At 40.7% G+C, this 17,500-nt stretch overlaps 1 protein-coding gene across 3 annotated transcripts in view; it reads left to right on the top strand.

Moving 5' to 3' along the window:
* Nucleotides 1-17,500, top strand: part of lama5 (laminin, alpha 5) — a 129,711-nt gene that overhangs the window by 28,064 nt on the left and 84,147 nt on the right. For all 3 annotated transcript variants that reach the window (XR_006826079.1, XM_046057088.1, XM_046057087.1), the window contains exons 3-5: nt 13,845-13,962; nt 16,857-16,975; nt 17,260-17,430. Coding sequence is in view for 2 of the 3 variants with exons in the window: in XM_046057088.1 (XP_045913044.1) it covers nt 13,845-13,962; nt 16,857-16,975; nt 17,260-17,430 (408 nt within the window). In the remaining variant the exon portion in view is untranslated. The remainder of the gene's footprint in view (nt 1-13,844; nt 13,963-16,856; nt 16,976-17,259; nt 17,431-17,500) is intronic.

Genomic DNA, 17,500 nt, shown 5'->3' with positions numbered 1-17,500 from the left:
CCCTTCTGTCTCCTTTATCACTCCTCCTCGTCCTCCTCCTCTTCTTCACTAATTATGGAATTTGCCCCAGCTGTCGGTTATAATAAGAGAAGGAGGGAACACATGAAAGGAGGAGTGGATCAGGAACATGGAGATAGTCGAGGTCACAGGAGAGGAAACCTCCCTTCCTTCTCCTTCTGTCCTCCATTTTTCTCCTCTCCTTTTTGAATTTGGACACATTTGAAACATTAACAGCATCGTTTCTCCATGTGAATTTCATGGTCAATTCAGTATATTTTAGTCTGTCAGGCTGCAACATGTCGGATTTCACGTGTCACACTTTGGATTTATGTGTAGCTTTTGACGTGACTTATGATGTTTTTATGAAATGTGAGTGAATGATGCTTCTTTCTGCAGTTCTTCAGAATTACAATGACAAGCCCAAGGAAAGTGCCTCAAGTGATAATAGCAAGTGTTGCATCGTCCGTGTGTAATATCTGAAAAACAAATGTTTTCTGGAGGATCACATGTTAATTGATATTAACTCAAGAACAAAATGTCTTAGATTCTGAATCCAGCTGTGCATTTGTTAGTGAGACTGACTTTGTAATTGGGGAGGTGAAGCCTTGGTGTGTATAGAGGGAGAGAGAGAGAGAGAGAGAGGGGGGGGGTGATGTTTAAAGTTTAGGACATGATGAGGTTACATTTTCCTAGAATGTCTAAATCCTGTGTTTTTCACATCCTTTAGACCCATAGTCCTTCAGTCCTAAAGTATGTGTAGGCACAGAAGGAATTTGATTCTGAGGCAAGGACCAGACAAAATGTCCTCACTTTTCAAAAATGTCCTCACTTTCAAGGTCTAAAACACACAAAGATAGACAGGACACGCACACACACACAAATACTGTGCAGGAGTTTCCACATCCTGGGGGGATGTTGAACTGTCAGACAGAGTTGTGGATTGAGGCATCAATTTGTAGAAGCCCCCGGAAGGATCAACTGTTCCTCCGAGCCGCTTCTGTCTGTTTCTCCTCCATCACTCTCCTCTTTCTTTCTGGTACTTATTCCCTCTTCACTACTCTTCCATCATCACACTCTATTCCCTATACTCACCCTTTGCTTTAAACATAGCTATATGTAAATAATGTACGTGTATGTACGTAGGAAAAAATCAATTCATGGACACTAAAGTCAAATAAAATAGAACTGGTGGCAAATTTTGTGCTGAGACGAGGTAAAAATCTTGTTTTGAGCTCCAGGTGCCAACTGTGATCTCCCGTCCTCCCTTTTCCTTGTCTGCTCTGATAAGCAGTCTCTGAGAAGATGCCTCAGTCATTCGTTCCATAACGGTAGTCTCTCTTTCTTATCTCTCTTCTCGTCCTTCTCCTCTTATCTTCTTCACGTCTGCTTTTCTTTCCTCCTATGACCCGACTGCTCTTCCCCTGTCTTCCTTTTAGCTCTCACCCTCTTCTTGTTCTCTCTGTCACCTTTTTTGCTTTTCCTCTTCAGTACCGTGTTCCCTAGAAAGCTGGGAAGTCTGAAATTCCCCGGACATTCATGTTGTCCAGTTTGGAAAAACCAGTGGAGAAACTGAAATTGTGTCAATAGCTAAGGATACTGATTTTTTTCAGCACAACGAGCTAGTTAGCATAGAGACAAAAAACTTTTAGCATAAATTAAAGCAGATGATTTTTGATTATGAGACAAAGAATTCAGGGTGCAAAAAAACTATCTCTCAAAAGTTATTACGGTGAGATATAGAACTCAAACTTGCAAGAAAATCTCCCCAATTTGTCTTTCTTTAAAGAACACACTTCCGTGGTATTTAACTTCTTTTGGGGCTTAAAATCAAACTGCTTGATCTGAGTTGTAATCTCACTCTTGCCATTCAGTTTTCTTCAGCGGGATGTTAGTATTTCCGACTTTGTGACATTCCTGGAACGCAGCATATTGCAGAGTCTTAACCCAGCTTTTCTTGTCTTGCCCTAACATGTCAGAGATGGTATATATGGGTACGTGCAGAAGCTTTTTTTAACACTCTGCAAACCTTCGGGATGATGGAAGGATAAAGACAGAGAGAGTCTGTAATCTTTACATTTCTGAAGTGTTTTAGAAACACTGAGATCACTGGCAGAGCATGTATGGGCCGGCTGCATGGATGTATAGGTGCAGGAATTGTCTCTGTACATCTTTAGCCTCTGGGAGGGTCGTGTAGTTGGAATATCGAGGTAGTTATTGGGAACCTGCAGGTTGTTATTAGGTAGACTTCTCTGAAATTATCGGTTGTTTTTTCTCTACCTTTCATTTACAGGCCTGTAGATAATGTGTAGATCCAGGTGACACCTTCATCTGTCTGGGGAAAAAAGACATGCAGACGAATGCCGAGCTCCGTGACTGCTAATAAGTGGCCATGGTCAGAGTTTATGTTCTGCTTAATTCTCATACAGTTGAAATCACAGCTGCAGTTAATTTGAGGAGCCTTAGAGGTCAGTTTGCCCTAGGCTAAATGTGACATTTGCAGCTTCAAATGTTAGATATCCCCACCCTTTAGCCTGGGGCTAACTAAACCCTACTTCATACCAGGCTTATCTCTTGCTTTAAAAGTTATATTTGTACATATATCTCTGTCAGGACTGTAAATCTGGGGTGAAGATGATAAATACAGGAATAATAAAATACAAGGTGAAATAAGTTTAAGCTATTCCTATCCCTGTGTACGTGTGTACACATTTGTTGTAATCTTTTTACTGCTATGATGTGAAGTCATGAGAAGTGCACTCTGGCTGCAGTGCGTCATATGATGTGCATGATTCGAGGCCAAAGACGCGTAGGAAGCAGGAAAATTGGACAATGGCGTATCCTGTTGAGGTATTGGCGTCAACCAACAATGAAAAAAGATGGTTGTTTTGATCCGCGTTATACTGATGGTTTTATACCTTAGATGTTTACAGTTGCCAAAAAGCAAGGCTCGAATCAGATTGGTGATTTTAAAAAAACAGCTATTGCAACGAGGCTTGCATAGTACAAAATAGTGTTGTTAAGTGCAAGTTGTGCCACTTTTCAAAACAGACAATCAGACAATCACACCTACTTTACGGAGCAGAGGACTGTCCATGAGTGTGCATTGTTACTGTTATTTATTTTTTTATTAGTTATTATTATATTCCCATTTGGACAATTCATCCTTCATCTTTGAGTGGCCATTTGGAACAGCTATAAACACTATTGCTGTTATACATTTTCAGATGACACTTTGTGCGAACTAGTGCATTTCAAGCATACAGTGGAAGACTCGAAGCCTCTGCTTTGATGGACACAATATCGCTTTCAGCACTTATAATTCAGTAAGACACTTTTGTCCACACTGAAATTTAAGAGGAACTGTGAGAGTCCTCTCTCAGGAATTCTGTCTTGGTATTCTGAAGGAAGAGTAGACTCACATTCCCGAACCCCTGGAGAGCGAGAGAGAGACAGATAGGTTAGTGTAGACACCCTTAACGTATGGACAGAAATTCATCGCTTTCTTCAATGTGATATTCCTCCATTGGAACAATTCAAAAAGCATTGCTTAACTGTCCCCTTTCAAAGACCTAAAACACGAACAACCAATCAATGGGGTCAATGAATAACCCCAACCCTCACTACAGGACTGTTTCTGTTTTGAATTCAGTAGAGCTACTGATCATACTAGCTGATGGGAAGACTGAGGGGCTGACGCGTGAGCCGGGGGTCCTGGGTAACCTCCCAAACATCTCATACATGGCTGCTACACGGAGTTAACCGTAGCGACTGACATATGTTGTTTCTTCAAGACTGTCCTCATGAGAAAAATTCTTTAAAAGCCTGAAATGCTACCTGACAAGGACCCATTTGATTAGCTCGATAATGAGATTCCTCCCCTACCTCTTACAACTTTTGAAACTGGAACTTTTGGATCTGGAATATCTAAATTTTCCAAATAGTCAAATTTGAATTAGTTATTTTCAGTATTTATACTTCAATGTATGTCAGGCAAAATATTGAATATGCACAAACTGGCATTGGGGGAATACATGCGATGTCTCAGCTGCAGTCTGAATGGAAGCGGTGTGATGCGAATTTGCGACAATCCGCATTAAGGGGTTAAGGTTACGGAATGATTATGGTCATGGTTAAAGTACTCCAACATTTAGTGCATTTGCATCCAACTTAATCAAGGAAAAGCTGACAGGCCTAAATTACGAGCAGGTCATTTGTGTCACAAGAACACTTTTAATACTAATGAAGCTGTTCTGAACATGACTCTGAGAGAAAGGAGGAAAGAAAGAGGGAAGGAGAAACATATGGAAAGGGAGGTATAGATGAATGAAGAAGGGAAGAGAGGTTCAAGAGAGACACTGAGATTGACTTGGAATGTGAGGAATGAATCTTGCTCTCTGGGAGATGTCCAAGCCTGACACACACACACACACACACACACACACACACACACACACACACACACACACACACACACACACACAGAGCAGTTGCTGTCTCTCCAGAGAGATACACTGATACGCTGTACAAGACGTGAATCAGCTCTTCACGTCTTTCTTCTACCGGGGATCGTGTGTGTGTGATTACAGCAGCTGCTGTTCAGCCTGGCACCACTGGATCTGTCTGCAGAGACAGAGTGAGACGGATTACACACTGACTGACGGATACCAAGAAGAGTCAGTGGAAACAGAATGGAAGGATTAATGGCATCCAGGAGTTTTAGGATGAGAAAACCCTGAGAAAGATTTGTCAAAATGTTAGTTGTATCAACCATAACTACACCCTCCAGACCTCATCTTCTCAGATCCTGTCTCATTGTCCTGTCAGTCAAGGCACCTGTTTGAGCTCTGAGCACAAACAGGTGCCATATCATTTGCCATTGATAAATTATCAATTAATCGGCTAATCCTTTCAGAATGCTTGCAACCTCTGACAGATGTAGATCCGACTCAAGTTGATCATCAAAAATGCGCATGACTTATTGTAATGAACTGTACTTGTATAGTGTGCAGTTCTAATCCAGAAAGAACTGTTCAAAGCGCTTTACACTACATGTCACGTTCTAGGCTAACGTATAAGGTGCCAACTCTCATCAGAAAGAAACTAATCATTCACACACTGAGTGCACAGCAATTTGGGGTTTTGTATCTTGCCCAAGGACACTTTGATTTGCAATTGGGGAGCAAAACTCCAATCTTCTGATTATCAGGCGACCCGCTCTACCTCCTGAGCCACAGCCAAATATGTATATATTGTCATGCAGTATTAAAATAATGTTCCAGTGAGGGGCTGCAGGAAACCAGCAGAAACACTTGTGAACTCTGAACGGTCCTTTAAATCTCTTTCTTATACAGACAGATGCAGCTGCACTATTATCAAGCTCTCTCATCCTCTCTCTCGCAACCTCTAGACACATTCCCCACAACACACACACACACACACACACACACACACACACACACACATTCATTCTCTCTCTTGACGCCCCAAAGACGCCAGAATAATCTGCCCATCCGCCTGGCTTACTGTAAAGAAATATCTCACATGCGTCTACACACACACGTATACTCCAGAACATCTGTTGGAGCTTTGTGTTGTCAGAACATATAGTTGGTGTTACTATAGCAGTGTTTGAGCTGGACACTTTTTATCAAGGGATGCAGACTCGGAAAGCTGAGTGTGGACTCATTCCCGTCCATTCTGTGTGCATTAGTGTTGAAATTAGTTAGGCAGATGACTGTATGTATCTGGCTACGTCAACAGTCATTTAACAACATGAAATACAAAATATTTGCTGGTTTTTAGTTTCTCAAATATATCCAAGAACAATTAAAATTTGTGAATTTTTTTTGGCCCTCAACACCAACACACAACGTGAATTAGAACATTCATAAAAAGTATTCTGAAGTCAGATTTTTCTTGGGCTTCTTCGATAGAGAAGGCACTGTAATACTTTACGTTAAGGTGCATAAAATAGATACTGTATGTCATGCAGTTAGTATTTTTGTTGTAAAATACAGGTAGAATCAGCAGGATTTGTTGGTTGGTGGTGGTTGGCCCCATGCTGAGAGAGAGAGAGAGAGAGAGAGCAGCGGTGGTCGAGTGAATGAAGAGAGCGAGCGGCTTTTGCAAGAACAAACCAGTGAATCGGAGAAATAAAAAGTTATTTTCTGGTTGTGTTACGGCAGTTATGTTCTAAAGCACAAATAAATACGGCCACAGCTCTGCGCAACCCTGCAGGAAGGAGCCACATTGTCAGATTTTGTGTGAATGCATGCAGACGAGGGAACCAAAGGAAAGAGACGGAATTTGTTTGATTCTTTTCTCAGTCTAATGTGATGGTAAATTTTAATACCTTTGTGTTCTCTGGGAAAATGTGAAGGGCTTTTTCTGACATTTTACAGACCAAATCAGTCCTTGAGAAAACAATCGGCAGATTAATCGATAAACAAATAATTGTTGGTTGTCGAAAAATGTTAAAGACCTGAATTTGGATGCTGTTATGGATAAATGTGCCTATTGTTTGTCTGCAGCACATCATGAGTTATGCTAAGAAATCATTTCACTCATAAATGTTTCATTGAATCTCATTAATGCATTGAAGTGGCTTGGGAAAGTTTGGAAAAATAGTTCCTCACACACACATACACACATTGTTGTCAATGATGTCATGAATTTATTAGTGGCAGTTCACAGCTCTGTGTTTTTTCTGCGGTGGTTTTCTGACAGAAACATTTATCAGCTGTTTAACCTTCGCGTCTTTGTCTATCTGTCTGTCACACACTTTGACACTGTGCAGTTTCAACACACACACACACACACACACACGCACAGAGCATGGTAACAGCATTCTGTCTTTTTCTTTCTTGGACCTTCACTTCTTCCACTGCATCTGTTCCTCCTGATATCCATCCCATCCCTCAGGTGTTTTCTTCTGTGTTTTCTTTCTTAATTAGATTTATTTCAGTAATCATATTCCTGTCAGATGTGCTCAAATAACTTTCCAATCTCATTTAGATTATTGCAGCCAAAGAACAGTTGATTAGATTTTGATGTTGATCCAGATGTGGATTCCAGCCATTAGATCTTTATCATCTCTTAACATCGACACCCATGGAAACAGGGACATTTCCCCAGTCCCAGAGGCACAGCTGAATACTGAAGAAATTTATTTAACTTGATATTATATGATAGAAATCAGAGAATTGTTCAGCAATGTCTCAGTGCCTCGTTGATGTCGATCACAATTTCCCAGAGCCGGAGCTAAAGTCTTTAAATGGCTTGAGAACCCAAGGATATTCAATTTACTGTTATAGAAGACTAAGAAAACCAGCAAGTATTTACTATTTAAGAAGTGAACACCAGTGATTTTTGAGGCAATTTTGCCAACTATTAATCAATAATCAAAATTATAGTCAACTAATTGTTTTGGAGATTGACTAATCGATTAAGCGGCTAATCGTTTCAGCTCTAGATACGAATTTATAAATAAATAAATGTACAAAAAGTTGTGCGCCCTGTGAATAGTACTAGTAATGGAATAATGAAATCATGTCCAAAGCTTTGACATTGTCTCAGCAGGTGACATTTAAAGTTGATCCGTCCACTTTTATCACTCTCTCTGCAGGGTTTATACATGTTGGAGTGTCTCCTCCCTCCCTCCCTCCATCCCTCCCTCATCCCTCCATCCTTCCCTCTGTCCCTTTGTTGTGTGTCTCCCGTCTTATCTCCAGGGTTACCCGAGGCACCGGGAATGTGGTGCCACCAAGGAATGTGTACAATTATTAAACCAGCCAGCTCGACACACACACACATACCTGCATTCCTCAGACATACACCCACATATTATATACGCATGTCACTCGTGCATATACGGTATACATTATCTTTAGTGTGAGTTAATATATCTAAAGTACATTTTGACATGTCTTATACTTCTTGACGTCAACAGAAACTAGCAAAAAGTCACTTTTAGTAGGGAGGTGTGTCAGGCTGAATGGAGTAGTAGGAGGCCAGTTAGCAGGTGTCCAGGTTCCCTGTAATAACAGACCTGTTCAATTAGTTTAGTTTTTAATTTTAAGAGTGCACACACACTGAGATGCAGCAGGTTCAGTACAAGTTGATCTAATCTTGAAAACGTTTCAGGAAATCAAAGCATTGTAGATTAGACATTAACAATGAAATAAGGGCTCCAACATTGTTTAAAACATCAGAAAATGTTGCAACTGCTGAACTTGAAGGCATTAACAAAATTATCCATTCACCCATTTATGATATTTGCCGTTCATTTCTTCATTAAACCTCAGTAATGCAGATAGCAGCATTACTGTGGTTTGTGAATAGGTGGTCACATGTACGTAATACAGTGCACAATACTAATTTAAACAGTAGACCCTGGGTATAGAGTGCAATTAGACTCAAAATGGTCACAAATGTGTATTTCTTGATATACAAGTGAATAATAAGATTTGCAAACGTGTGCATGAACGCTTTGTGTTCCAACCTACACACAAATACAGGAAGTTTTCCGAATGTGGAAATGTTTAGATCTGTGAAGTGGAAGCTAAAAATCTTGGTATTTATGTGTGGATTGGAACACACATTTGTGTGTTGTCCCAAAATTATACACAAATTTCAAATTATTTTTTATTTATAGACTTCTGATTATCTCCATTTCCATTCATTTTCCTCTTCTCCACCCTGCACTCCTTCTGTCATCACAAATTATAAATAGTTGCTGGTCTTAACCTCTTCACGTGTGGTTTTCAAGGCCATGACTCAGTTGTAGAGGGCCCTGTCCTGCGAGGTTACATGATGAAGTAACGCTTGTGTCTTTCGTTGGCTTACTAAGTGCACTTTTAGTACCGTGGCTGCATGTTTGTATGAGACAAAGTGGTTACGGGACGTCTTTGATGGCTCGACTCTGTGCGGAGTTGTGAGGATGAGGCCGTCACAGAGAGAAGCTGCCTCAACGCTGAGTCATAGCTCTAATTAAAAGCGTGAGTTTCTTCTTGATTTTCTTTCCCGTGGCCTCCCAGTTTCCTTCCAACATTGTTCTTATTTTCTCCATCAGTTTCTTTCCCCCTTGTTTGACCTGTCCTTAGTTGCCAGTTGCCATGGTAACAGCCGTCTGATTGATGGGATTGACAGGCAATTCAGGGAGGCTGACCTGGGAGGCCTCCACTAATCCATAAATCCTGTCGAGGTGTGGGTGTGTGTTGGTGGCAAAGGGAGTCAGCAAAACTTTTGTTGAATGTGTGTGTGTTTGTGTGTGTGTGTGGTTGGACCAGGCCACAGACTGACTCCCACCGAGAGCTGGAGACAGACAGCTGAGAGAGAGAAACAGAGTAGTGCAATGGTTTAGTTTTGCATTTTATTGTGGTTAGGGGGGCAGAGCTTCACACGTTTACCGGTACATCAACATATAGCATTTATCAGTTTGGCAACAGGTGCTATGTGACGGTTTCATTTCAATTTCTCAGTGTCAGATTACCCAGAGTAGCCATGGTTGAGACTTTTCTCACAGAGTGGGTTTACTAGAACTTGGGATTCTAATAATCGACACTGCATTTCCCATTAAGGCTGCAACTAATGATCTTTTTCATTAATTAATCTACTGATCATCTTCTTTTCTTTTATAGATAAATAAGTTGCTGTGAAATGATGTAATTATATGAATAAAATATAATAATAATATTGTATAATAATTCATTTTTAAACTTCAGCTTGAGCAGGGCGGAAGCATTGATGTGACTGGCTCTCCACTAATTCAGACCAAAGCAACAGTCAATCACACACCTGGCTCTGCCCTGTTTGTCCTGATTGACAAAGACATTTTGAAATAAAAATCTGCTGAGAGAAATAAATATGAGCTGTGGCTATCTCTGTATATTGTAAATATTTTGGATTATTTGATTGATATGTCATGGATGTGTTTATATACTATATAATTCACATTATTAATTATTTCACAGTATCTTATTTATTTGTTTCTTTATTTTATTTTATTGTGTGAAATTCCATGCTTTATTCCAACACATTCTTAGAAGTCCATATATACAATATAAAGAAATTTATAGAAATACAGGCTGATGGTCGACCTGCTGGGCATTGCTGCCTGACGCACCTCCACCGGTGCCTTTTGTGCAGGTGTGATCCACCTCTTTGGGCATAAAACGGGTCATCAGCTGGGGACCACCAGTCATGGATGTTTCGCTCATTTAACCCCAGTACATCACCTGGTGGCGGAGCGATGGCATGGGGTCACTCCCTGCCACCCCCTGCTGATGCCCTAGGTGTTACTTGGCCCCCATCCCCTATTCTTCCTCCTTAGCCACAGCCAAAAGCTGCCCCTCTCTGCCTCCTCTGCCAGTTCTTTAATGGCTTTTCGACACCCTGCTCCTGTACATCCCATTTCACGGAGCAGGCGAACCATTGAGGACCCAACAAAGCCCCTGCATCCCACTTCAACGGGACACGTGGTGGCTTTCCAGCCAGCCTCTCTGCAGTCTTCTACCAGGTCTGCATACTTGGCACGCTTCCGCTCGTTGGCAGCCTCCATTCCCTCCTTCCATGGGACAGTAAGCTCCACCAACAAGATGGTCTTGGTCTGACCACATGATTAGGTCTGGCCGAAGCGAAGTTTCTACGATCTCCCTGGGGAATTGGAGCTGCCTCCCCAGGTCGACCCTCATGTTCCCTCATGTATAGAAATGACTATATAATGACTCAAAAGAGTCAATCTAAATTAAGGTTTATTGAGCTTGAAATATGTATAGTATTATATAAACAACACTTGTTCCATGTTGAGCCCATTTCAGATGGGGATTTGACTCAAGTTAATTCATGTGGGTATGTGGGAGTTTTAACGTGGAATCAGAAATGTCTCTGATGTAAACATGTGGCCAAAAATACTTGATGTAGGGAAAGCTTAGTAACAGGACCTGCAAGTGCAAATGTAGGCAAAGTGGTTAGTTGCCTTTATAACCAAAGGCTATATGAAGCAAATAACAATGTTGGAGGTGATTTTTCATTCAGCGTTATACTGCTGTCACAGAATCTTCAGATTTTGCTCTGTTGGCTTACGTTTTTCTGTCTCGAAGTGATAACGGTTCCCTTCAGTCACTGCTAAAATGCCATGCAGCTCTGAATCAGTGCTGAAGTTCAGAGCACATCACCTGATTTCTCTGCATGTTCAGTCGTGTGTTTTCAGTTAGAAACATCTTTGGTTTAAAGGGAGGAATGCTTCTGGATTTTACTTTCAATATCTTTGGCCCCTGAGGGACGTGTAGAGGCCTCACTTCCTGTTTCCTGTTCTTTAGATCTCTTTAAGACACACACACGTTCACACACAAATATGCTAATACACACAGGTATATATAGAGGTTAGACTGACCCATCAATAGAAACAATTTCCTCTGTTTTCACAGTGTGAATGGTTGGGCATGTCCCTCTGCTCCTCCATCCCTCTATCCTCCTGTCATTCATCAGCCTGAAACACACACTTCTGGCATTTCTGTCTTAATGTGTGTATAAGTGTGTGAATGTGATTGTGTGCTGTGTGTGTTGTCATCACCTCTGACAGAGCTGCCTGTCAGAGGAGGAAGTCTGGAGATCACAGGCTGAACTCGACTGATGGATGATCAAAGAGTATGTGTGTGTTCATGCTCTGATGGTGAGACAAAGGCCAGCTAAATGTTGATCTTGTTGTAACATCGACAGAAAGACCAGCTGGCTGGTTTTGATTTGAGCTCAAATGATAACCTACTTTTTGTCAAAGTTGTCATCTGCCCAAACTTGGTCCTGTTCTTTGCGCTGACACCTCAAGATTTATGAGCATGTGGACTGTATGCAGCGACTGAAAATTCACCTGTCTATGCAGAAACCCAGAAACTCGTCTTCAAACTGTTGTGTCCTTGAAAGGAGAAAAACACAGTAAATACAGGGACAGTTTTAATAAACAGAAATGTACCACTTGCCTGAAATCTCTCAAGACGTTTCCTGAAAACACTTTGAAGACAGTAAAAGTGTCCCTTTGGTATTTGTGATGCAAAATACTGACAAAAAATTGCCTGCACAAAAAAGTTGAAAAAGCTGCATACCACATGACTACAATGTCCTCGGTTCAGTTTAATGCCAGAGACATTTGTTGCATGTCATAGCCCCCACTCCGCCGCCATTTCCTGTCTATCTCTACAGCTGTCAACTATCAAATTAAAAGGAAACCCCTCCCCCCGCCCAATCCCCAAATCAACAAATCCCCATGTGGTGTAAAAGCGTTGTTTCAAAATTATGTGAAATGTCTCTCATCTGTCTTTGCTTCCTCCCTTTGGGTCATATGGTGTCATCAAAAGTTCCTTAGAGCTGTCATGTCGAGTATAAAATGTTTCCTAACCTACTGCAGGTTATCTGGATGCTGGAAAATCTACCATCTGTACCATCTTGTTTTTTGCAAGTATTTTTATGAGATTTAAGTAGGGCTGGGTCATATGGTCAAAAATGTTATCACGATAAAAAATTAATATCAGTTGATATCAATAATTGTCCTGATAAATGTCAAATCATGAGTGAAAGTTGAAGAAACCTGACAGTTAATTGTGGTTTGAAACTATTCTCATTTTACAAATTTGAGGTAGAATTTTCAAAACAGTTATAATGTTTAAATAATTTTTCAACAAGTATGCATGAGTAAAATTAAGTAAAAACGTCAGTCCTTTTTACTCAATAAAATAAATATCTTAATAGAAAAAGTAACTGCTGATTTGCTCATGATTAAAATAAATGTTATCGAACATTTATTGAACATTTGTTATATTTCAATAGAGGAAAATTACATTGCAATAATTATTGTTTCTCCAAGCCCTATTTAACAGTAGTGAAATAATGGGGGAAAAGCAGGGGTGAAAGAGATGGGGAGCAAAATATGCAACAAAAATCCCTGGCCTAACTCGAACCAGGGAGGTTTCACATCATGGTCTTAAATCTTAATCTTTAAAATGTTTAGAAAAATGTTTCTAATAATTTTTACCCTCATTTTTTAATTGACCAAAGTTGTTAGAAAACTGCTTTGCATGTAGAAATGTTTCTTTCCAGATAGCCCTCCCTCTTCACTTCCTCTATAGTGAAACATGCCTTCATGAATGAGTAGTTATTATAAGGTATCATGGGATCAATAAATATTTTGGCATCATGCGCTTTTATTTAAATAAACTTTAAATCATCATATGGTGCACTCAGAGAGGAGCTCTCAACACTGCCTCTTAGCACACAGATGAGGTGTTTGTGATTAGTGATAATGTTATTATGTGGTCCATTGTGTTATTTCAGTGTGTTCTGTTTCAACTGGGGAGCAATTTCAAGGTCTGACAGACAAAACAGTCCAGCTTTTTGCCCATGAGAGCAGTTTGTCATCGCCTTCTAACCAGCTTCAGGGCCTTTTCAGGAAATGAATGACGGATGACAAGTTACCCAGAGATCCCAACTGAGCATGCGATAGAGGAGCATCTGGTGCTCATTAGTGACAGGAATCAGCATTTTCGTAATAACTCGTAACATAGCGCGTAACACGACATAATAGTTCAGACGTGCTGGAGCTGATTTTGACGCAATGTCTATTAAAAGGGGAGATGTTTCCCAGGTCAGCTGTTCAGGTCACAGCCACGGTCGGTGGGACAGCTTGCTTTTTCTTTTTCACCACAGTTGAATAGTGTCTTTGATTAGCTTTTCTTGTATTCTCCTTTTCTCTTTTCACCCCATCAATTTCCTGTTTTTCCTTTCAGAAACAAATAAAGTTAACTATGTTTGAATTTGTGAATAATGTGAATTTCTTCTTCTCTGTGTCTCTGCAGCTCTTCCACGTCGCCTACGTGTTGATTAAGTTCGCAAACTCTCCCCGTCCTGACCTTTGGGTACTGGAGAGATCTATCGACTTTGGGCAGACTTACCAACCCTGGCAGTTCTTTGCCTGTGAGTAGAGACACACATACACATGTATATTCACTAATACAATGCATACATACAGTATGTGTAACTCCAGATGTTATAAGGAGCAAACCCAGTCGGATTTCATCAGCATCACTTCATGCTTTCCTGACCTCCCCCAGGGTTCAGCTTAATTCTCCCTCTAATCTCAGAGTTAAACTGCATCCCTGGGGGCAGGCAACTGATTGGTTGGTTAGTTTGTTGGTCAGGTCTGGGGGGGAGGGGGTCATTACATCATGAAGCTGCCAGCTGATTGGCTATGGCAGCTGTCAATCCAGGTGGGCTGTAGGGGAATTCCAGGCATTTCTGCCAACAGGTTGCAGCTTGATGTTCACCCGAGTAAAAGAGAGCAGACAGATGAGGCAGACCCACACCCCCTTTGTGTGTGTGTGTGAGAGAGAGAACAGATAATGACCATGTATTAATTAGCATTATTGAAAGCTGCTCCAGGTGTCTCTTGAGGTGAATTCATTAGACGTCACAGTACACCACAGCCTGGTGAATCCATTACTGCAGGCATGCTATATACCAGTATATACACAGGGACTATTTAAATATGTTCAAACCAAATCAAGGAGCCTGCAAGGTCTGGATTTTTAAATCCTTTCTTTTTGAAAATTAAAGATAAAGTCAGACAAAGTAAAGCAAAAGTCTGTAGCCTGAAACCAATCACAAGATTCACTGGTTTCAGATGTGATTTTTAGTAGATGATTCTGCAAGGAATATTTTAATTTCTGTGCACTGTGGTGAACAAATTCCAGTGATGACACATCAGATTTTACTTTTATTAAATTGCCTAAAGCTTACTTAAAAGTGTGCTGGGGGTTCTGGTGGCCAACATGTTCTGCCATTGTTGTGAAAAAAACAGCTTTCTCTGAACAGAAGCTTCCTTAATCTGGCCCGGCTGTTCCTGGACTGTGACAAATGATGAGCCGTGGACTGACAATGGCCCTTGACAGCTGACCTGAATGCTGCTAACTGGAACTAATTATCAGCTCAAGTTTGAACCCCCGAAATCAAAGCACATTAAGTCAAGTTAAATGAGCCAGAGACAGTTTATCAATGGTGCTCTGGTGCCAGAACAGGGCAGAGTGAGCCGACTGTCAGCTCAACTTGGGATCACTTTCTGTGTGCTGACAAACTGTTCCTTTACCTTTTATCCCTGAATATTCAGTTTAATAAGAAAAACAACTTTGTTAAATTAGATAAATGCTGGGAATATCCAAATAAGTATTTTAGGGCGGTGGTGGGGCAGTGGATAAGACACATGGCTTTGGTGTGAGAGACCCAGGGTCAATTCCCCACGGTGAGACACCACTGTGTCCCTGAGCAAGACACTTAACCCCTAGATGACCTCTAACATGTATAGCAATTGTAAATTGCTTTGCGCCTAAATGTAAATAGCAGTTTGGAAAAAAGTTGGTACACTTTATAGAATCACATAATGACAGCATTTTACAAAGGCAGCTTATCTCTCCTTCAGTATGAAACACGTGTCAATCAACAGTGTTTTACAGTCAGACGGAGGATAGGAGATACGTGTGTGTGTGTGTGAGCTAAATAGTACAGAGTAAATTAGTGTTGGCCTCAAAGCTGTAAATCCTAGAGGTATTTGACAGTTTTAGTTTGAACTGCTGCAGCTGTTAGCTGTACACACACACACACACACACATCTTGACATTATAAAATGTAAATTCACCCTCTCCTCCTCGTTTTTCTCTTGTTTTCGTGGTCTTTTCCATCTTCTTCTTTGTCAAGGACAAAATCTGAGATAAAGTGAAGCTATTCCAGGAATGTACGCTGTGTCCTCATGAAGAAACAATGTGACTTAAACAAGCTGAAGTCTTGTTTCAAACTGTCAAACACACTTTCAAAGTTTGATTATTCCTTAAAGGCAGATGGTGGTTTCTCTGAATGAGATTGACCAACCGACGTTTATACAATGAGGTGAACTGAAATAAGGTGAAGTTAAATGATGACTGACCTCAAAACTGCCCCATATATGGAGGATCTTTCTTAGTCTGCCTTGATCTGTTCTACAGTTTCATTGACTTACTTATGCTGGTTAATTGGTCTCACCAATAATGCCATACAATAGTGAATCATCCTCAACTCATCTTTATTTATATAGCGCCTGAAACACAACACAGAAAGACAAGCGGCAATAAATGCTAAATATCCACAGATTTTAGGGATTGTACCAAAAGTTTAGAGGTGGGGAGAGAGTTATGTTTACCCTTTAAAAAAACAAAAGCTCTCCCCAGCGTTAATATTTTCTTTGCAACAATCTACCTACAATATTTCTACTGCTTTCTGTTAAGATGCATGATAAATTTATGGTGGGAGCTGCTGTAGGAAAGTGACAAATGATACGCTGTGTGGAGAGAACTTGATCCACTAAAGACAAAAAAATACTTTTATGAAACCACCTCTCTCCTAATAATTTTCAAACAGCACCCCCATGTCCCTGTAAATGTGACATTTTGGGGTAATTTGTGATTACATTGTGACATTTTAATAGCCTCAGTGATTCAATGATTAATAAAAGGTTTGGATTTAGATCAGAGTTTGCTTGACCATTAGGTTATGCTTAAAAAGTTCAAGTTATACAGGCTTAGTGTAGTCAGTGGGTGTTGATGATTTTCATTCCAGCTGTTGTGAAGCTGAAAATGCAGCTGAGGTATATTTCAGGAGGACTGCTGGGTAAAACAAAAACCACCACCAAACCAAGACCCTCTTCTAATTATCACACTGAGACGCATCATTAAAATGCCACAAGATGGTTGACATTCTTCAGGTTTAACATGAGGCGATGTTCACATGTTTGCTAAAAACTGATTACAAGCTTTTCTTTTGTTTGTGTGTGCGCGTGTCTTTAGCCTCCAAGAGAGATTGTATTGAGCGTTTTGGACAGAGGACCATTGAGAGGATCAACAATGATGACGACGTCATTTGCACTACCGAATACTCACGTATAGTCCCGCTGGAAAATGGAGAGGTGAGTGTTTGCGGATAAAATATGTTGATTTAATGTCCATAACTGTAGAGCTCAAACAATTATTCAGTCAATCTTTTAGTTGATCGACAATAAAATTATATAACAATAACTTTTGCAAAACTTAACAATTACAACAAAATGTTTAAAGCGTATGTAGCAAACGTACGGATTTGCTGCTTTTCTTTATCTTAGGTTTGCAGGACTTTCCCAGGCTGTTATGTATCTATTCCTAACACTTGTTAGTTAGCTGATAATGCTGTTGTCCTCCTCCCCACCTCTCCCAGGTCGTGGTGTCCTTGGTGAACGGTCGGCCCGGGGCGATGAACTTCTCCTACTCACCAGTGCTGAGGGAGTTCACCAAGGCCACCCACATCAGGCTTCGCTTCCTGAGAACCAACACGCTGCTGGGACACCTGATGGGCAAAGCGCTCCGTGACCCCACTGTCACCCGCAGGGTAAGACAATGCAACAAAGTGATCATCTTGTAGGCAATGGATTAGTGTATTTGAAAAGTTTTGCATTCCC

The sequence above is a fragment of the Micropterus dolomieu genome, linkage group LG08, assembly GCF_021292245.1.
Source record: "Micropterus dolomieu isolate WLL.071019.BEF.003 ecotype Adirondacks linkage group LG08, ASM2129224v1, whole genome shotgun sequence".
Classification (NCBI taxonomy): domain Eukaryota; kingdom Metazoa; phylum Chordata; class Actinopteri; order Centrarchiformes; family Centrarchidae; genus Micropterus; species Micropterus dolomieu.
The sequence above is the reverse complement of the archived record's forward strand: the minus strand, read 5'-3'. Positions and strand labels throughout refer to the sequence as shown.